Here is a 21,928-nt window from a genome sequence, read left to right as displayed (position 1 = left end):
CAGCAAACATTCAAACATCAAAACGTTCAGCTCTGTAAGGATTTTCTGATGTTTGTGGCAATATGTTTGATATTTCTAAATAATTCACAGTGACAACATAAGCTGGGGGCCGAAACGGGCGCGAGTGCGAGGTCCCGCCCAACGTTGCTTGCAGCTTTAATTTCCAGTAATTACTTCATAATTAATGGTATGTAATTTAAAGGATTACCAAAAAACATCTGATGAATCAGAAACAATTGATTTTAAATACTCTTTTTGTTATAATGCAGGTGAATGAGGCAAGTGGACCCAGTTCAGAGGATGACTCCTGTCCTGCAGAGTGTGAGGGGAGCCCCACACTGCTGTCGGAAACATCTGACATATGAACACACAGTACATACAGTACACACACATGCACGCACGCATGCACGTTTTTGTACTTTCGTTTTTTTGTCTTGTATTGTGTTATTCAAAGTGGTTTATTGTTACATATAGTAGAGGACCTTTTTTGTTTTGTTCTTGTATGGCTTTATTTTTAAATTGTTCTAAAAGGTCAAAAAGTTTTTGAATTAAAAGGTTGTTAAACATTTACATGGGTTCGCTGTCAAATTCCATTATGAAGTAAATTGTCAGTGATTCTAGGACCAGTGGTCGGTCAGGAAAGTTTAATCTTGAAATTGAATGGTGATGCCATAATATTTCAATGTTTAAATATTTCAATTTAAAATTATAACACAACGTTTGCAGATTTTTTTTTATTCAAAGCATGTTATACAGCCCTCAAGCAATATCATTCTGGAAACATTAAAAACTGTCAGCTGGAAACCTTTTAAAGAACATTAAGGCATAATGTTATAACAATGTTTTCATTTGTAACATTTTAAGAAGGTTATCACAAAATATTTTTACAGTGTTTTTAGAGAACATTCTGTCAGAACATTTTGGGAACTTAAAGAAAACTTCCCACTAAAAACATTACAAGAACATTCTAGGTAACATGGTCAGAATGTTTTCAGAACAAGAAATTGCTAGCTGGGAAGTCTTTAAAAACTCTCCAGCTAATTCAGAATGCAGCAGCACGTGTACTAACAGGAACTAAGAAACGAGATCATATTTCTCCTGTTTTAGCTTCTCTGCACTGGCTCCCTGTAAAATCCAGAATTGAATTTTAAATCCTACTGTTAACTTATAAAACTCTAAATGGTCAAGCTCCGTCATATCTTAGAGAGCTCATAGTGCCATATTATCCCACCAGAACACTGCGCTCTGAGAATGCAGGGTTGCTCGTGGTCCCTAAAGTCTCCAAAAGTAGATCAGGAGCCAGAGCCTTCAGCTTTGTTTATTTTGTTTTGTTTGTTTGCTCATTTAGTTTGTTTCACTGTTGATCCAGTAGTTCTATATTTGAATTATTACCAGTATTATTTTGCCTTTTATGATATTAGGTGGTTTCTGTTAATTTCTTTTGTCCTGTGTTATGTTAGTCCTCCGGGGCCTTGATTGATTTCCTCCAAGAGACTTTTAATAGATTCTTGCAGCAGTCTTATGTGTTTTTAACACATTTCTTGTTTGTCTTGCTTGTTCTGAGTGCTGCAGGACTGGTGATAGCGTGGCCGCCCGGATGGTGGAGGGACTGGTGTTCAGAGTTCCTCACCCCAGCTTCACACCCCCTTAAATGTGTGTGTGTGTAGTGGTAATTTTGCACGTCCTTCACACTTTATAGTTTTCCCTTGTAGTTTGGTTATTTTGCTGTGTGTGTGTGTGTGTGTGTGTGTGCGCATGTGTTGGGCAGGGAGCGTGGTGAGTACTCTGTCCCCATTTAACTTTCCCCTCCCCGACTACGGCTACGCCCGCTGTCCTGTGCTCCTGGCTGTACTTTAAACCGTTTAGATTAATTAAAGTTTGGTTTATTTTAAATGTGCTGCTTAGTGCAATAAAGACTGTAATCTTGGGGGAAGCCCTTTGTCTCTGACCATTATTTGACTGTCATCTGTATCATTTTGGGGGGATCTGTGGCCTTTTAGATCGTTTAAGCGAGCCTTATAATTGAAGTAACTTCAAAGTAACTAACCAAACCTAATTCTGAGCCCTGATACGGCTCTGGCCACATTTGTTAATACCTTGGTGACAGCTGGGGCAGTGATCTTATGCAAAGGGATGGCCTCAGGAAAACAAGTGGACACACACATTACAGTTAACAAAAACTGATTGCCGGACTTTGTTCTCAACTCAACTTTATTTATAGAGCACTTTAAAAACAACCACAACTGGAACAAAGTGCTGTACAAAAATAAAAACATAAGACAAACAATAAAAACAATAAAACAGTAAAACAACAGCAGAGTCTCACGCTGGGTTAAAAGCCAAGGAGTAAAACGGACAGTGAGGGGGCCAGTCTAATGTGGAGAGGTAAATCATTCCACAATCTGAGAGCCGCTACAGAAAAGGCTCTATCCCCTCTGAGCTTCCGCTTAGACCTCGGTACATTAAGGAGCAGCTGATCAGCTGACCTGAGGCACTGAGCAGGAGCTTGCACTAACTCTAGCACATGCTGACGGCATCCTGCAGGCACCACTATCTGGTAAATATTACCCCAGTCCTCCTCTGCATCACCTGACTGTGACACCCACCTACGCATCAACACATCATCATCCACAAAAAATGACTGCTTGTCAGTACACTTACTAACATTAGTAGCAGCAGCAAAACACTTTGCTAAGGACTGGTCAACTTTTTGGGCGCTGATTAGTGACTCACGGGTTAACGACAATGACACTGCAGGAGCAGCACCAGACTCTGGCACAGCCTCAGGCTCCTTCACAGCGCAGCTCACTGAACCACCACCAGGGGGCAACCTGTCATCAGCCAACACAGAGGAGAACAAAGAGTCAGACAAAGTGACATCCTCTGCCTGCTTACGGGCCTGAGTTCGGGTCAGTACACAAGCAGTAAACACGTTTGGATGAGATTTGGCAAGGTTAGCATGGTCAGGCTCTGAAACTGGGACATCTACAACCTCAGCAACAGGATACATCTTACCACCAGCGATGTCATTACCCATGATGAAGTCGACACCGTCGATGGGAAAACATGCACGAACAGCTACTGGGAAGAAACCAGTTACCAGCTTTGATTGCACATGATCACTGTGAAGAGGTGCAGGCACGAAACCCATTTCAGTACCTCTCACCACTGTGCTCGCCTGGCAGGCAGACTCCTTATTCAATACCAGGACACTGGAGAGGATGAGAGATTGAGAGCACGCTGTATCTCGCAACACAGTGACCGGACGTTGATCCTCAGCTTTCCCTGAGAGAGACACAAAGCCGTTAAAAATGAAAGGTTTGAAACATTCATCTGGCTCTCTTGGAGCTGGGAACAGACTGCTGGGAGCAACAGTCTTAATCAAACCCACACCCTTAGGCTGTTTAAGACCCGCCCCCTGTTGCTTTTTCTTCAAGGCTATACATTTGGCAACAAGATGACCAGGCTTACAACAGAAAAAAACACAGCTTTTTCATTCTTACCAGGAGATGGCACAAGAGGAGCACTTGTGACAGGCATTTCATCAGTTTTTAAACTGCGAGCAGGGAAATCACACCTCAACGTGGCCTTATGGGTGAGCGCAAACTCATCTGCTAAAGCAGCGGCCTGTTGCAGATTGCTTACCTTCTGTTCATTTAAATAAACAACAATGTGCTCAGACAAGCAGTTTTTAAACTCCTCCAACAACATCAACTCACGTAGCGAGGACCAATCTTCAGCCCTGCATGCTGCACACCATCTGTCAAATAAAACGCTTTTCTCTCTGGCAAAATCAGCATATGTCTGATCTGACATTTTTCTGAGGCCATGGAAACGCTGCCGATATGCCTTGGGGACCAGCTCATACACACGCAAAATGGCACCTTTAACCTTGTCATAATTTAAGCTGTCCTCCACCGACACAGAAGCACAAGCCTCCTGAGCCTTACCTGCCAACTTGCATTGCAAAAGAATTGCCCACACATCTCTTGGCAAATGCAAAGCCACGGCAATACATTCAAATGCACTAAAATACGACTCAACCTCTGCCTCGTGGAACACAGGGACCAAAGAAATGTTTTTACTCACATCAAACGCAGATGATCCTGACGGTGACTGTGTGCCAGTTGCAGCACAAACTGAGCTGGCCTGGATCTCCAGTTGGCGCATTCTGATGGCTGTCTCTGCCTCCAGCTTTTTGAGCTCCAACTCCCTCCGAAGTTGGAATTCACGCTCACGTTTGTCTTTCTCCATCTGAAGACGAGCTAGGCGGACCTTTCACCGGGCATCTACCCTGGAGCAAGGAGATGACTCTGCAGAGTAAGACATGAACTGCAGCAGTGTGAGCGGCTTTTCCTCCACCATCCCGCACAGCAGGTGTGGTACCGACAGGCTGATGCTCGGCTTCCTCCATCACCGGAGATTCAGAGCGATCAACCGCTGCCCCCCCGAACCCCTTTATCAATTAAGCCATTTAAGACCACCGCTTTAAGCTCTGCCTTCAACAGGGAACTCACAACAGATACACCATAATGTTCAGCGATCTCACATAGATCACTCTTCCTACACATGTCGAGCTGACCAAGTGTAGGGTTTACAATAAACTCATCAATGTTGAAGGCTGCCATACTCACCACGATAAACAGCACAACAACACAATCCGACACCGCTGTTACCACGAAGCTAAGCTGTTATATAGCTACACTTAATGCTACGGCTAACCACTAGCCTAGCTGCACACTAATGTTACTTACCTAACGTTTAAGCACTCGCTCACCTCTACCAGGAACACAGTAAGCCCAATGCCGGATGCCACACAGTTAAAGTACAGAGCCAAACATTTAAACAACAAACTTCCGCAGTACCTACTTAGCAAAAACTTTACCTACCTATCTTCTGGAGCGTACCGGGCTCGAGGCAACTTTAAAGGCTGAACTTCAGCGACCAAAGCCCTGAAATGCCTACCCCCGACAGAGAAGTTTATCTCCGCCCAGAATTACTCCGAAAATAAAAAAGGCAAAATAATAAATGAGTGTCCGAAAGGTTGGACAACCCAGCTGAACACTCACCTAACTAGCTGGAGAAGCCGCCATACACTTTATAAAGGCTGGACACTGGGCAACACTCTGACACCACACTTACCACGACAACTACAGAGACAATACACAACACTACGGCCCAAACAACAACCATTTCCCGGTTACCTTCTTCCAAAAAACAATCCCGGACAAGCCCCCAAATATGTTATGTCTCCGTTTGAGCCCAGGGGATGGGGGGAGTAGCACATAAAATGTTTCCCAGGTGTTTTTGGAAGAAGGAGAGAGGAGAGCAGGTTAACTTTAACTGGACAATTATTTATTTACAAAAAAATAGAATATAATGCAAACCTAAAGCGAGCTGCTCCAAATGAGCAGCCGGACCACCTATAAAACACGCGCAAAAGAAACGTAAATCTGGGCCAACAAAGCAGCAACTACAAAACAACACCCTCCCTTCCACACCAAGGGAGTACTCACTGCTCGTTTAACGCGAAAATGCTTCTAGGCTACCTGACAACACACGCTACACACAGCTCTGCTGCCACGGTCCACTGAACAACCACGTCGCAGCCAGTTCTTTCACTTTTTATGGTTCCCCCATTACAAGTGGCTTCACGTGTGCTGATCCACCAGTAATGAGGGAGAGGCGGGACCTGGAGAAAAAAAAGGAAGGGGACACAAAGAAAAACATCACACAGGCCAGCAGCCGTAACAACATTACTGGACTGCTTGATGAAGTTTTCTGAAACTGTCAAGGCTATTGCTCGTCTCAAGTGTTATGCTACGCAAATCAAGGGTCTCAAACCTAAAAATAAGTGAAGCCACAAGTGTTGAAGAAAGACAGGAAGCAGAGCTAATCAAGTTGGCCCAAACGGAAGCATTCCACAGTGAAATCAATGATACAAAGGAATACAATGAAGTAAAACCGAAAGACAAGGCAAACAAGCTACACAAATTAAGTCTATTTGTAGATGAGTATGGTGTGCTCACAGTTGGAGGACGTTTGACAAGATCTGGCCTTCACCCAACATCAAGCACCCTGCCATTCTACCAAAGACAAGTCATTTGTCTTCTTTACTTAAGCTCTACCAGGAGAAGGCGTATCACCAAGGAAGAGGAATAACTGTAAATGAGTTACAATCCAATGGAACACGGGTCATAGGATGCAGCAGCACAGTTAGCTCACACATTTACAAGTGCACAACATGACAGACACCTCCATTCACCTATTGTGGCATAGATTGCTTCAGACCGTTTTGTGTGAAGGAAGCACAAAAAGAATTGAAGACGTATGATCTTCTTTTCATCTGTTTGTGTTCTAGAGCCATACATATCAAAATGCGTGATAATCTTACCACAGATGTCTTCATCAGTGCACTGCGTGCCTCCTCCTGGCCAGTTTGTGTGCCAGGATCTGTACCTATGCCCAGTGCAATTATTAGCAAGTGAATTTTGAACAATGTGGAATAAGGAGTATCTCTTTAATCGTCAACGGAGACAAATTTGGCAAAATTACAAAGGTTAATGACATTGTCATCCTTCAAGAGGACAATACTCCACGAAATCAGTGGAGATTGGCAAGAGTAACAGAGGTGTACCCCAGCACTGACGGAAGAATCAGAAAAGTAAAAGTAAGTAAAATTAATTCTAGATTCAACCTTTGACAACAAAGGAAAACGCAGCACTAAGCCAGTCTATCTTGATAGGTCTGTGCAAAAAACTTGCAATGAAAATGTGACATAAAAGGGGAAATTGTGAAGTGAAATCACAATTATTGTTTAACTGCCATAAATATTATTTGTCATTATTTAATATGTTTTGTTTACATACGTATTTTTTACATTATTTATTTTCATGAATATTGTTAGGTACTATGTTGCACAGGGGACACTTTAAGTTGCTGCAACCCTCCTCCAAGAAGACACGTGCAGCAGAAAGTATTATGCTCTCCTTAAAAGTTTAAAAAGGTATGTTACATTGTGTAAGTTACATAGGCAAATTAAGCAAGGCCTCTGCCTCCCCCTCGTGCAGTGTGTGTGTGAGTGTTTACAGCTTCAATGACAGGATGAAACAGACCTATCCTTTTGGTTACGAAAGGTGAAAAAACACCATGAGAGAGACTTGGAGGAACAGCAGTCAGGTAAACTGGGTTCTTTCATCTCCAACTTTGATGTCAGCAAATTACAGTAATGTTAAGCTGATGTGTTTAAGCTTGCAGTGCATCTCTCTTTCTGCTGTGCCAACAGCGCAATGACTTTCTCAGTTTGTCTGTGTATCTTTCTTGTTTGCCTCTCACTTTCAGGGCTGTGTTCTGTGACTTTGTGCCTGTCTGCCTGACAAAAATGAGAGGAAAATACAACTACTTACTACATCTGATAAACACCAACGGGCAACAGTGTTTATAAACTGCAGCTTGGTTCATACGACTGCATTGTGTGTGAACATGCGTTTATATGTGCATACACACTCACACCCACTAAAGTTAACAACCTCTGCGAAACTAATATGAGGGTGATGACACTCCTCGCAGGCACAATTAATTTCAAAACAAGTCAATGATTATCTAGACTCTTAGTCAAGGTTTACTTAAAACTCTGGAATAATGCAGTATGGAAAGCAAAGGATTGTATCAGAGTGGACACTTTTTACCTGTCATACATGCCATTCCCTCAGTTAACCCAGTAAATTTCCACTGACCCTTCCTCTCCACCACACCCACCTGCCAGCCTATCACTTGTCCACACATCTCCCACTCCTGCCAGTCCACCACACCCACCTCATCAAGCCAGCTGCTCTCACCTGTGGATCATTACCTCCTGCCAGTATAAAGACTCCTGCTTCACAGACTCTCCTTGCCAGATTTTTCTTTGTCATTCCATGCAAGACTTTCCAGCATTTCTTCCTGGACTGCTTCCCTGTTGCCGACCTCACCTGTCTCTGACTTTTCTGCTTTGCTTGCTCCCTGGTAAACCATTCAGTAGTGATGGTGAGATGAAGCTTCATGAAACATTGAAGCTTTCCAGCAAATTGGTTCAGAAAAGGGTTCATTGTTGGGAATGACTATAAATAATAATAATATATAATAATAATAATATATAATAAAATATGATTAAAAAATGTATACCATATAACTTCTTTTTATCAATATAGTGTATTTTCTAGTGCGCATATTATGACTATACTGTATCACTTACATGTATAATAAACTGTGATTGTTTTGTGAATGCATCCTGTGTGTGTAAACCAATCATTTGGGCAAAAATTGTATTGTGGGGTAGTCTCATATAATATAATAATGGCAGGAGGGGTAATATTCGTGTTCTGTCTCACGTCTGTGCAAACCTCGCGCCAAGATCTGAACCACTTCCCAAACTAGTCACGTGGTAGAGCCAGGCAGCGAGGCTTCGGATGTCATCAATGATGAAACAATACAAGCCTCGATATGCGCATCGTGGAAACACTTCCTGGATTACTTGACACACGCTTTAAAGCATTGGCACAGCACATAACATCACTACCACTCAGCCTTCTGTCCCCTACAAAGAGCTCTGCTTCTACGTTCCTTGTTTCTGTTTGCCTGTTCCCCATGGCTGTGTAGAGGGACTGCCAGTCAGCTTTCCATTGATCCACTAAATATATTTTGAATTGATGAACTATTCTCTATCTGATCAACTAAACTAAGTGACGTATTACGTCTGTGTGTCCCTCTATCTGTCTATCCCTTCGTTTCAGTGCCGCATCTACACAGAACAACCAGCACTGTCCATGGTTCAAAAACAACAGCGAAGATAGTCCCATGTATCTGGCTGGTAATTTTGTTATTTTTGCTATTTTTCTACAGATAATGCATAAAAAGAGAGGGAGAAAGCACCAGCCATGCTGAGGGGGCTGTTCAAGATTGACCAACTGGATCTGGATGAGCCATTTGAATTTGATGACCGCCCGTATTTATTTGAACACGGAGTACACGGATGTACATGGATGCAGAGCTCATTGAAATAGAAGAGTGGACGAGGAGAGAGAGGGAGCAGTGTTACTTAGGTAGCACATATACTAAAATTGCAACAGGCAGAGGAACATGTCCGAATCCACTGTCAGTAAACACAGATGTTCATTTCTCCTTTCCGTTATGTTGTCGGATAATTATACTAACAATCCGAGCCTATCTGTGTGGAAAAAAATGCACTTTTCGTGGACGTATTTTGACGTTGTTTGACGCTGTCTGAGTGCGCTATTATTTAATACAGTGCACGCTCACGGGCTGCATGCAGGTCAGCCCAAGCTTCATACTGGAGCAATGTCAAATATTGAACATCCTATCACTCATTTAGACAAAGGTAGATCAGAAAATAGGGCCCAGGTTGAAAAAAAACATTAATCCCCTTTAAGACTTTACTTTTTGATAAAGCTTACAGTTAGGGCTGTCTCAGGCTTGTCTTGGAACAGCCCCTAGTTAGGCTGACATAGGCCTAGTCTGCCGGAGGACCTCCTACAATACACCGAGTCCCTTCCCTCCTTCACTATCTCTCCTCAGTTTCTATAAAGTTGGTTCTTCTTCATTTGCTAACATTCCCATCCTATTCCTGCATACCGCTAACTCGGCTTTACTGCATGTCACTAACTTGACTTCTTCTCTGGAGCCTTTGTGCTCCACTGTCTCGCAGGTTCCCTCGTATCGCAGCTATGCCTGGATCGTGTGTCGTGATTATACTGCTGCCATGGTCCTGCCTGATGCCTCCTACTATTGCTGTTATTATTAGGGACCTCGGCCGAAGGACGAAGTCCCTCTTGTTTCTGGCGCATTTATTAGGGCCCGAGCGACGACGAACTCGTCCGTGAGGACCCTATTGTAATTGCGCTGTTTATTATTATTTATTATTAGGGCCCGAGCGATGACGAAGTCATCCGTGAGTACCCTATTGTAATCATGCTGTTTATTATTAGGGCCAGAGCGACGACGAAGTCGTTCGTGAGGACCCTATTGTAATCACGCTGTTTATTGTTATTTATTATTAGGTCCTGAGCGATGACGAAGTCATCCGTGAGTACCCTATTGTAATCATGCTGTTTATTATTATTATTAGGGCCCGAGCGACGACGAAGTCGTCCGAGGACCCTATTGAAATTGTTTTGTTTATTATTAGGGCCTGAGCGATGACGAAGTCATCCGCGGAGGACCCTATTGAAATCGTGCTGTTTATTATTATTATTTATTATTATTAGGGCCCGAGCACCGACCGAAGGCCCGGAAGGCCCTGTTGAAACTGAAGGAATTATTATTAGGGCCCGAGCACCTAGCAGTGCGAGGACCCTATTGAAATGCAAGGATTTTTTATTATTATTAGGGCCCGAGCACCGACCGAAGGCCGGGCGAAGGACCTATTGAAACTGAAGGAATTATTAGGGCCCGAGCGACGACAAAGTCGTCTGTGAGGACCCTATTGTAATTGTGCTGTTTATTATTAGGGCCCGAGCACCTAGCGGTGCGAGGACCCTATTGAAATGCAAGGATTTATTAGGGCCGGAGCGACGACGAAGTCGTCCGAGGACCCTATTGAAATCGTGCTGTTTATTATTAGGGCCCAAGCGAAGACGAAGTCGTCCGTAGGACCCTATTGTAATCGCGCTGTTTATTATTATTATTATTATTATTGTTATTCCGACATTTTGTGTCCCAATTTCGCCCCTTTCCCAAATTTCAAAATGCTTCTAACTTTCCACATTCTTCCAGCCGGATCCGAAATTCGATATTTTTGGGCAGTTGCACATGGTCGACACGAAATGCCGAAATAGCGCTCCCTACAAATTTTCAAAATACCCTCCCCATTGGGGCTGGTTTGTCGTAGGCAAACGAATTTGGTACACATGTATCATACCGAGACGCACAAAAAACGTCTCTTAACGTCATGGTGAAATCCCAACAGGAAGTCAGCCATTTTGTTTTGAATTTTTTCGTTATGGTGATTTCCACAACTTACATTTGAACAAACTCCTCCTAGGGATTTTGTCCAATCGACTTCAAAGTTGGTACAGATCATCCTGAGAACATGCTGATCAAAAGTTATTAAAAGCTTTTATCTATGTCAAGGGGCGTGGCCGCTAGGATGTGACAAATTTTGGCGACTTTTCATTTTCTTGCCATCGAATTTTGAATGGCTCTTCCGCCCACATACTTGATCTCAGCAGCTTCAAACTTGCTGGACATGATGATGGCTCCGCCCTGAATGCCCCGATATGTTAATATCCCACCTTACTCATAGCGCCCCCCAGTGGTAACAGGAAGTGACCAGTTTTTACTTTAACATGTACTGATGCCACAAACTTGACTGCATCAACTTCATTCCACTTCTAATGCATGCAGAACAAGTTGGTGAAGCTACCTTATGAACGCTGTGAAGCTACGTCTAATGGTGTCCATGTGGCGGCATGGCAACTATCGATCCCTCGCCACTAAATACATTTGGCAATTTGATGGCTTCAACGACCTCATCTCCTCATGAAAATTGATACACAGGTCAAGAATAGCGAGTTCTTACATCTGACAGGGGCGTCGCCCATGGGGGGGGGGGACAAAATGCCTCTATAGCGCCCCCTTGAAATTTTCAAAAACCCCTCCCCATTGAGGTTTTTTTTGGAGTTGGAACATGAAAATTGGTACACATGTGTATGTTGTCCAGATGCACATAAAAGTCTCTGGCACCGCCATTCCCAAACTTCAGAACACCAAGGCCCACTTTGAAATGTGAAAAATCTCCGGGGCCCACCCAAACCTTTAATCACAACTGTGATCAACATACAATAATAATAATAATAATAATAATACAAGACTAGAATCAATCACCAAACCTTTAATCACAGCTGTGATCAACATACAATGATAATAATAATAATAATAATAATAATACAAGACTAGAATTAATTACCAAACCTTTAATCACAACTGTGATCAGCATACAGGACTAGAATCAATCAGCAAACCTTTAATCACAGCTGTGATCAGCATACAGGACTAGAATTAATTACCAAACCTTTAATCACAACTGTGATCAGCATACAGGACTAGAATCAATCACCAAACCTTTAATCACAACTGTGATCAGCATACAGGACTAGAATCAATCACCAAACCTTTAATCACAGCTGTGATCAGTATACAGGACTGTAATTAATTACCAAACCTCTAATAACAACTGTGATCAGCATACAGGACTAGAATCAATCACCAAACCTTTTATCACAACTGTGATCAACATACAGGACTCAATCACCAGTCAGGTACAGCTCAACTAGTGGGAGGGGTGATGTTGCTGCATAGCAGCTGTCAGTTTGTGGATGTCTGGCTGAATGGACGTCAGCTTCAGACAGAGATCGGGCTGAACATCCAACTTATTCCTGTACTTAGTCTTTATAGCCACAAGTGCTGAAAATCCAGTTTCACACAGATATGTTGTAGCAAAGGGCATAAGAAACATCAATGCCTTCTTAGACAGAGCAGTATATTCTGAGTACACATGCATCCAGAACTGTCCCAGGTGCTTCTGTGTGAAAATCAGCTTCAAAGCAGTATCACAAGACAACTCCACAAGGCTGTCGTGCTCCTTGGAACTCAGACCTGCAACAGCGTCCTCATTATGGGTGACAAAGGGGTTCTGGATCCAGCTGTGCTCCTCGCTCAGCACAGGGAAGTAGGCCTGGAGCTGCGTTCTCAGGATTTGCAGGTGCGCTCTGATGACACCTGCCACGGTGCTCGGGATCTCCCTCTTCTCTGTGTTGAGAAACTCACACAGGTTGTCAAAGGACTCGTAGTTGTTCTGAGCCACTCTTTTGTCCCACAGCACGAGCTTCTTTATGGTGGCCTCTATTTTGCCGTGGACATAAAACATGGTCACCGTTGGAGCGATAGATTCAATCCATTTAAGTAGCTGAAAATGTCGGCCAAATACGCTAACTTACACAGCCACTCAAAGTCACAGAATCGGTCTGACAGTTCAAACTGGGAGTCCACAAAAAACATCCGGCCTTCATCACGCAGTTCATAAAGTCGAGTGAGCACTTTGCCGCGTGAAAGCCACCGCACCTCAGTGTGCAGGAGAAGCTGTCGGTGGTTGCTCCCCATCTCCGCGCATAATATGGCAAACAAGTGTGACTGTAGTGGGCAACTTTTGATGAAATTTACTGTCCTCACTGCATCATCCAAAACTGTCTTTAAATCTGCCGGCATCGTTTTGGTGGCCAGTGCCTCTCTGTGGATGCAGCAGTGGACAGCTGTAACCAGCGGTGCCACGTCTTTTACCCGTTTCACGACTCCAGAGAGTTTTCCCACCATGGCCTGAGCTCCGTCGGTGCTGAGTCCTACACACTTTGTCCAGTCTATTTCATTTGAAACCATAAATTCATTCAAAGTTTCAAATATTTTCTCCGCTGTGCACTGTGAAGGTAAAGGTTTGCGAAACAGAAAATCTTCATGTATGTCTCCTTCATATTGATATCTCACATAAGCAAGCAAATTTGACAAGCTTGCGATGTTGGTGGACTCGTCAATCTGGAGAGTATAACAGCTGCTTTCACGTATTCTGCTCACTAGCTGCTTCAACACAACTTCGGCCATGTCATCAATACGCCGTTTCACTGTGTTGTCTGACAAAGAAACTGCACTCAGTTGTTTAGCTGCTTTCTCACCGATCACCACACCAACCATCTCTTTGGCAGCAGGCAAAATTAAATCTTCCCCAATGATGTGTGGCTTCCCATTTTTTGCTATCAGTTTTGCAACTCGGTATGATGCCTCCACTGCTTTTATGTTTTCACTCCCAGTGACACAGGTTGATTCAACTGATTTCCTTCAGCTCAGATACTCTCTCAATTTGATCTCAAAAAATTCTCGAGGCCTGGATGAATATTGTCCATGTTTAGTTTCCAGATGGTGGCGCAGCTTACACGGTTTCAGGGCCTCATTTGATAGCACCTCGGAGCATAACACACAGACAGGTTGAGGGTTGTGAATCCAAACGATAGGTACTCACTTGAATACTTTCTACGACACCTTATTTTTGTTTTGACAGATTCGTTTGATTATCGGCGTGGGTTTCACTTGCCGCTTCATTTTCTGTTTTCCTTTTGACACCTGTGAGCCACCGCTCCATCTTGCCCTCCACAACACAAGATGAAGTGTTCCACCAATTATGATCCCCGATTGATGACAAGAGATAAGCTACGTTCCGATATTAATGTGAGGGGTGAACAAAAAGGTTACACCTGTCATATGACAGTAGAATAACACTCAACTGGTTTGTTTTATTACTTCTAAATATTTTTTTTAAAATCATGTCATAAATATTGTACAGTCATTAAAAACATATTTACAAAATCAAGGATTTAACATATTTATTTGTTTATTTTGAATGACCTCTCACAGCCCACTTGCAGTAACACCACGGCCCACCAGGGGGCCGCGGCCCACACTTTGGGAATCACTGGTCTACTCCAAACAGGAAGTCGGCCATTTTGATTTTAATTTTTCATTTTGGCGTGATTTCCAAATGTTGTATTTTAACGAACTAGTCCTAGGGATTTCATCCAATCGACTTCAAATTTTTTACACATCATCCAGAGACCATGCTGATCAAAAGTTGTGCTCTGCATATCTGTAGGTCAAAGGGCGTGGCTGCTATGGTGCTGCCATTTTTGATGCATCGCCATGCATATTCAAGCAGTTCTCTCTCCCACATAATTCATCCAAACTGCTTCAAAATTTCTGTACATGATAAGAGCCCCGCCCTCAACGCCTCCATATGCTCGAAGGCAATCTTGCTCATGGCGCCCCCTTGTAGAAAGAGGAAATGCCATCTTTTACACTGACAAACACCAACCTCAAGCTCCTGACCTGATCAACTCCATTTTGTGGCCACATGACGATCAAGTTGATGAATCTCCACAGTGACACACGTGTCCTGTCATGTTGCAGGCAACTTTTCATCCTTCGCCATGGAACATCAACTTGGTATAAATCCTTCATGCATTGTCCGATTTGCTCGAAATTTCACGTGTGATAAGGGTCCACCCCTGAACGCACCTGGCCACATCTGGTTATACTCGTAGCGTTTTTTCACTCCTGCCAGGTTTTTTCTCCCATCTCGCTTCGCGCCATAGCCCCCACGTGCCTTAGGCCCCCACGGTTGCATGGGGGAGCGAGGGCCAGATCACAGCTTATTATATCCGAGCACCTAGCAGTGCGAGGACCCTATTGAAATGCAAGGATTTTTTATTATTAGGGCCCGAGCACCTAGCGGTGCGAGGACCCTATTGAAATGCAAGGATTTTTTAGGTCCCGAGCACCTAGCATACACCGTTTATCCTATCGACTTCAAACTTGCACAGATGACAGATCAACTCCTTCTAATCAGATCTTATTTATAACTTTTTCATTACTCGATTAGTTTGGATTTTATGGCCTCCTAAAGGTGAGATGTCAGAAAAACATCCTGACAATCTTCGAAAGCTGTCCCATAGGAAATGAATGGCAGCAGAGGGGAGAAAGAGACCAATCTTTGGGCTTGTTCTAGCCTTTACAGCATCTCCATACTTTGTGCTACAGACTCCATTCCAACTCTCAAATGTTGCCACAGGTCTCATCTATTCAGACCTGTTTTCATCTTTTTCATATCTTTTACCGTTTTTAATCTGTGCCTCTAAAAGTACCATGAGCAAAAGTGGAGAAATTGTCAGTTTATAATGGGTGTGTATTGCCGGAATGCTGCGAACTAAAGTGGAGATGTACATGTACATGTACACATCAAGTCTCTGGCATTATCATATCTGGCATCATCTACGTAGATTGTGGCTTGCTCTCTCTCTGACACACACACCATCAAGAAAATTACTGCATCAGTACAGTGGATGTGCACTCTTTAAAAGAAAGGATAAGAGGATAACTGGTTATTTCAGTCCCAGCTCCTAACACACAAACCTCAATCTCACTTCAATTCCAATCATCAGGACATCAAAGCCAGACTGGCACGTAAACAAGAGGCTGGAGATCAACACACAGAGAGGGTGTGTGACGTCATGCTATACTACAAATGAAACCACACCCATAGTTCTTCACATAGCGATTTCTTAAAGGATAACTTCGGTATTTTTCAATCTGGGCTCTATTTCCCCATGTGTATGTGTGCGTATGATTCATGGGTACCACTCGTTCTAAAATTGGTTCAGTATTGAGGGAGGCGGATGCAGCCAGGAGCCGCGAAACGAGCTAAAACAGTAACGGAGGCAAATGCGTCCCATATAAGTTTGTACATTAAAAGTGCTTTTTTTCCGCCACTGACCGGTTCAGATCGCCAGTGCTATCTCTGTAGATAGCATATCGTAGCGGCCCTGGGGCAGTGGTGAGTGTGGTATGAGTGGAGTCAGCTGTCAGTCAGTGTTGGAGCAGAGAGGGGGAGGGCTGCCCCGCTGGGTATTGTAAGTGAGTATGTGTGTATGAAGTGTGTGTGTTATGCTAGAAGAGTCAGAGTCAGAGGACGGAGTCTTTTACGTGCTACCCCCTGGAATGTTACTGGAGTTTTTGGAGTGCTCAAATAAATGGGCCTTTTTCCCGAACACAAGAACAGGATGTCATGCAACACCCCGTACAGCTTTCATAGGCTGCCTTTGTCGGACAGTGAGATGCTGAAGTTGTGGCTAGTTGTGCTACAAATGGATGCTAACACTCCTCTCCAGACACTGCGCCTTGCAGACCATCGGGTCTGCAGTGCTCACTTCTCCCAAGATGACTACTGCCAGCCGAAGAAGAGAAGACACCCAATCCCGAAACACCTCTTCCTCAAGAAAACGGCTGTCCCACGAGTAGAGAGAGCTACAGACACAGTGGAGCAAAGCTTGTGACATCACACAGCCCGGAGGTAAGGGAAAGGCTAGTATGTTATTTACAGAGATAGCACTGGTGATCTGAACCGGTCAGTGGTGAAAAAAAAAAACAGTTTTAATGCGCAAACTTATACGGGACGCATTTGCCCCCATTATCATTTTAGCTCGTTTCGCAGCTCCCAGCTGCATCCGCCTCCCTCAATACTGAACCAATTTTAGAACAAGTGGTACCCATGAATCATACGCACACATACACACGGGGCAATAGAGCCCAGGTTGAAAAATACCGAAGTTGTCCTTTAATGCCTTCAATTTAAAAATGATGAATGATGAATTCCGCTTATTGTCCCTTTAAGAAGTCTTTGCTGGGTCTCAAACAGTTAGTAGAAACCTTACAAAAACAAACTTACGGACAATGACGGGGTATATTCGCAGGTCCGTGAATTATACAGATGAAAAATTGAGCTTTATTTAGAATCAGAGTTCAGGCTACATGTCACTTTTCATGATAAAAAGCCATTTAAATTCACAGTCATTAATTCATTTTTAATGTTGATGAATTACTGTTTCATTTACACTATATGGATAAGAATTCCAACTATTACTTTAAGATACGTTTTCACTTACCCCGGTTGGTGTCCTCAAGAAAGACTGTGTCGTCCACAGTCATGCCATCTGCAATCTCCTTTTGCCGCCATGCAAAGGTTTGCTGCATACGGTCTCGTATGATCTTGGTGTCTGGTTGCATCTTCTGGTACTGGCTGTGCAGAACCTTCGCATGAGCCTCAATGGAGGATGGATCCCCACCAAGAACGCCTGATGCCTTATGAGAATTTTGAGAGAGAGAGAGAGAGAGAGAGAGAGAGAGAAAGAGAAATGCTCACAAATGCACATCTGACTCAAAACAGGAATCATTATGTCAAAATTACAGCTACAACCATGTTAACTGTGTCCTTGCCTTCATGTCTGAGCCACAACCTAGGAGGCTCATACAGTCTACTGAGCAAAGTAAATGAGGCAGGAGTTTTGATTCAGTAGCTTTCTTTTTCACCAAGATATGCACCACTGACCTTGGAAATGTTTCTCTGACTGTTTCTTGCAGTTTCCACAGGTTGCTTTAATGTCTGGTGGCCAAACTTCTCCTTACTACGTCTCACTTCATCATTGTCAACGAGCGGTGCACGATCTAATTTGAATTTACGTCTCAGAGACATGTGCCATGCATGCTAGTTGAGACAGAAACATCAATTAGCAATATCTTGAAAGTGACATACTGATCATGTGTTATGCCTATCTGGACAGGACACAAATAACACTGATTAGCATGTTATTTATTATGGATGTTTAGAATGCACATAATACTGGACACTTGCAATATCTCTAATGTTTAAGATACTATGCATGATTATTTGCACTTTCACTTACATAACCATTTCCCTCAAGATCCTTCAGGAAAGGATATTTTACAATCAGTGTCTTTACAACTTGTACATATTCCCTATTCGTGGGATACCTATAACAAGAAAAGAAATGTAAATCAGTTGGTGGTCATCAGCCCTAAAAGACTCGAGCACCAGGACAAATGCTGCAACTTATTTTTCAATATGAAATTTGTGTCCTAGGGGCATATATGGTTTTCAAAGACTTAAACATATGGTATAGCATTTTAAGACCTCTAAAAATACATTTTTTCCTAGGGAATTTAACAGTTTTCTGTGGTTTGCTAGTCAGATGAACTCATACGGTAGATGCAGTTCGAATGGATGGAAAGGTTAGCTTGGCCTTCCACAAGTAGATAAACTTAACTTTTTATAAACTATTTTTTAGATAGATGGCTGATACATCAGTGATATTTAATTTAATTAGGGATTTAAGTTTTGGTTAATTATGCTTTTGATAAGTTGATACCCTTAACCATAATGACAGCAACATGCCAGTAACAACTCAAACTGAGCTGAAATGAAATAATTACCTTCAACACACTTACATTGTGTATTGTGCCACAGCTTCGTAGAGAACTCTGATTATTGTGTGCCTATCCTTTGAGTTTTTCTGACATGGTTCTTTGTTGTCTAGTTTTGTTTGTAGATGTCTGGGGAATGATGGGATGTCAAAACTAGCAGGCAGTCTCCCACTAGCTCCACTGCTGTAATAAAGCAGATTTTTCTTTTAATTATATGAGCAAATCATCAGCAAAAAATCATACACACACTCACCTTGATGTGGCTGAACTAGTGGATTGCTGCCATTCCTCTGGAGGCACATGCTCTAAAGTCAGAGTTATCACTGGATCCTTTAGCGTGTTCACAAATTGATTGAATTTGACCTGCTTCTTGAAAGATCCTTGAAACAAGTGGGCAACCATAGTCTCTGTGAGGCCACAATACACTGTGTCACCATTCACATCATTATCTGAAAAAAGTAAACAGAGGGAGATGAAATGGCTGCACACTTCAAGTGAAAGCAGTCAAGACAAAACAATACAAACTAAGCTAATTTGGCTAAGGAGATAATATTAGCTTTCTGCCAAAAACACAAAGCATGCCTTACCCATGCTAAATTAATTACAGTAGCATTCAGTGTTTCCTCCATCATATATCTATATCAAAAGTTTAAGAAAACACAACCCATATACGTATAAACAGCTAAATTACCACCACTATGACCCCTTAAAGTTATTTAACTTTCCATGCAAAGCAAACAGTAATTTTATCGCATTTTACATTAGCTGTAGCTGGGTGTAAAATTAACTTTTATGTCAATCAGTCAGTTGTAAATGACCATTTGACCAGCCAATCAATACCATTGTTGCTTCAATCACCACCAAATCTACCAACCACTTGCATCTTAGAATTGGGCTGGTAAATGGTGCTACTTTTGAGCCCTGGATAACAGGGAAAGATTTTTTTTACATGTAGTTTTTACAAACTACACTACCATTTCACAGTGGTTATTCGCGCTATTTATTTATTTTTATTTACTAATTTTAGTTGGCTCATAAGTGGGAAAGAAATTCATGTTAGCAAGGTTAGCTAGCAAGCCGAACTCACTGAGCTCTATGTGCAATTTTACATTAGATTGTACATTTAAAAATAAAGGGTAAGCCATCGAGCTTCAGGCGCCATTTTACAATAGCTTTATCCAACCTTGGTGAGCAGTAACGTTATCTGTGATTTTTCATGAGCTAGGAAAGGAAAACCGTTAGCTGTCAAGCTAAAGCCATTTTACATTAGCTGACTGTGGCAAGATATAGGCGCGATTTGAAATACGTGAGATGAGGAAAAACTCTGGCAGGAAAACTACCGGTGCCTTTTATGTTAGTCAACCTTGGAGAAATAAGTCTTATTAATGTTAGCTAACGTTACCTTAGCAAGCGAGCTACGAGACCCTTTTGCACTACCAAGCACCCTAATGCTAACGTTAATTAATGCTAACGTTTTGTCAACTGACATGTCACTCCGTTTAAATTTAAATGTAGTTAGCCTAAGTTACCTCTGAATCTCTGGGCTTCAACTTCGGTCACCTCTTGCTTCACTTATCTTTTTCAAAAGATCCTCAGTTGAAAGGCCAGCAAGTGCCATGACACGAGCTTCGTCCCCTCCCGCTGCAGGCCAAAAGAGAAAAATGTCCGGGAGACAGTTGGTTTTGTCAATGTTAAGTCCAACAACCAGTCACGGTTGGCGCTACATGTTTGACGCACCAATTAAAAGTAGAGCTGGCTAAAGCATCTCTACAGACAGAGAACAGCTAACATTAGCTAGCTGACACGCAAGTTTGCGAAATCTAAGACTGATGCCCCCCAAACTAATTTTATTGCAAAACGCAAACTCACATTTGAGGCACACACGGTTGTGAACAAACTTACTTTAAGTTAATTCATTCATCCACAAAATGTTGCTCATGAAAAGCAGACTTACCTGAAAATCAAGGTGAGGAACAATACTCAGGAGAAGCAAGCTGCAAGACACTTCCAAAGAGAGAGAGAATGGTGAAAAAATGAAGTTGAGCTGTTGTGTGTCTAAAAGGTCCAGACAACGTAACGTTACAACCAGAGGGAGGCTAGTGATGAACTGAAGCTAAATCTACAACAGATTTAGCTGCCGTTACCTGGAGGTTTTGACCTGCGCTATGTCTGTCAGGTTATAGAAGGCTAATGTTGCTTGAATATTTTACCTGCGCTTTGTCTGCCAGGCTGTAGATAACTGATTTTACTGTGTATGTTTGACCGTGTGTGTGTGTGTGTGTGTGTGTGTGCGCGCGTGCATGTGTGTTGTCTTTAATTTTCTTATAGTCAATGTAGGAGCCAAATGTGTTAAGTGTCATAACATTTGTGTGCTATTCACTGTTTTGAACACGGGGTGGCGCTGTAGTACCAGCCTATGCTCTCACCTACAAAGGTAGGAGGAAATCTGGTGACGTCAGGTGTTGAACCCGGAAGGGCAAATGGTTTTTGACCGCTGTGGCGCGGAGGGATGCGGGTGAAGCTGTGTGTTTGGTCTTCCATAGAGTCAGAGAAGGTTAATGTTCATGTTAGGTGCAAAGGAAAGCAATAAAAGTATTGTCATGCTGCAACAAGAGCTGCCTGTGGATTCTTGAAGAAGAGACACTGTCACGGTATCTCAAAGCGAAGCGCGTCGACCAGGTCACGCCGGGCTAAGGCACCTCAGGAGCTAGCATTAGGTTAGCCCATTCATTCTGTCAAAAACCTGCACCAGTTGGAACCAGTGAGGAAGCCTCAGCACGTTTTGGGCGAGCCAGGAGGCGATCCGGGAGGACGAGGAGAGCTGCTGGGAGCTGTTGGTTTGCTGCCGCGGTTTGGAGCCAGGTTTGCTGCCGTACGGGAGAGACGCGGAGGAGCTAGGTTGCTAATGCTAATGCCGGTTGTGGAGCATCGGACCAACGCACGGCGCCCAACGCAATGCAAGGAGGTATGTGTAGCGCTACACTCTTTGATGGCCATTTAAATTGTGTGCACACATAGATAAAAAACCAATGCATTGGTAACTGGCACGCGTGGATAA

The 21,928-nt window shown here is 43.0% G+C and overlaps 1 protein-coding gene across 1 annotated transcript in view; it reads right to left on the bottom strand.

Moving 5' to 3' along the window:
• LOC125892873 (uncharacterized) overlaps positions 1-18,933 on the bottom strand; it is a 28,143-nt gene extending 9,210 nt beyond the window's left edge. Inside the window, exons 1-5 of the mRNA XM_049583202.1 lie at positions 18,895-18,933; positions 18,333-18,420; positions 17,978-18,133; positions 17,535-17,730; positions 2,734-3,285 (exon numbers count right to left, since the gene is read on the bottom strand). Coding sequence (XP_049439159.1) covers positions 2,734-3,285; positions 17,535-17,730; positions 17,978-18,133; positions 18,333-18,420; positions 18,895-18,896 — 994 coding nt within the window. The 5' untranslated portion in view covers positions 18,897-18,933. The remainder of the gene's footprint in view (positions 1-2,733; positions 3,286-17,534; positions 17,731-17,977; positions 18,134-18,332; positions 18,421-18,894) is intronic.
• Between the last annotated feature and the right edge of the window lie 2,995 nt (positions 18,934-21,928).

The sequence above is a fragment of the Epinephelus fuscoguttatus genome, linkage group LG8, assembly GCF_011397635.1.
Source record: "Epinephelus fuscoguttatus linkage group LG8, E.fuscoguttatus.final_Chr_v1".
NCBI lineage: Eukaryota > Metazoa > Chordata > Actinopteri > Perciformes > Serranidae > Epinephelus > Epinephelus fuscoguttatus.
Note: the sequence above shows the minus strand (reverse complement) of the source record. Positions and strands in the feature narration are given on the sequence as shown.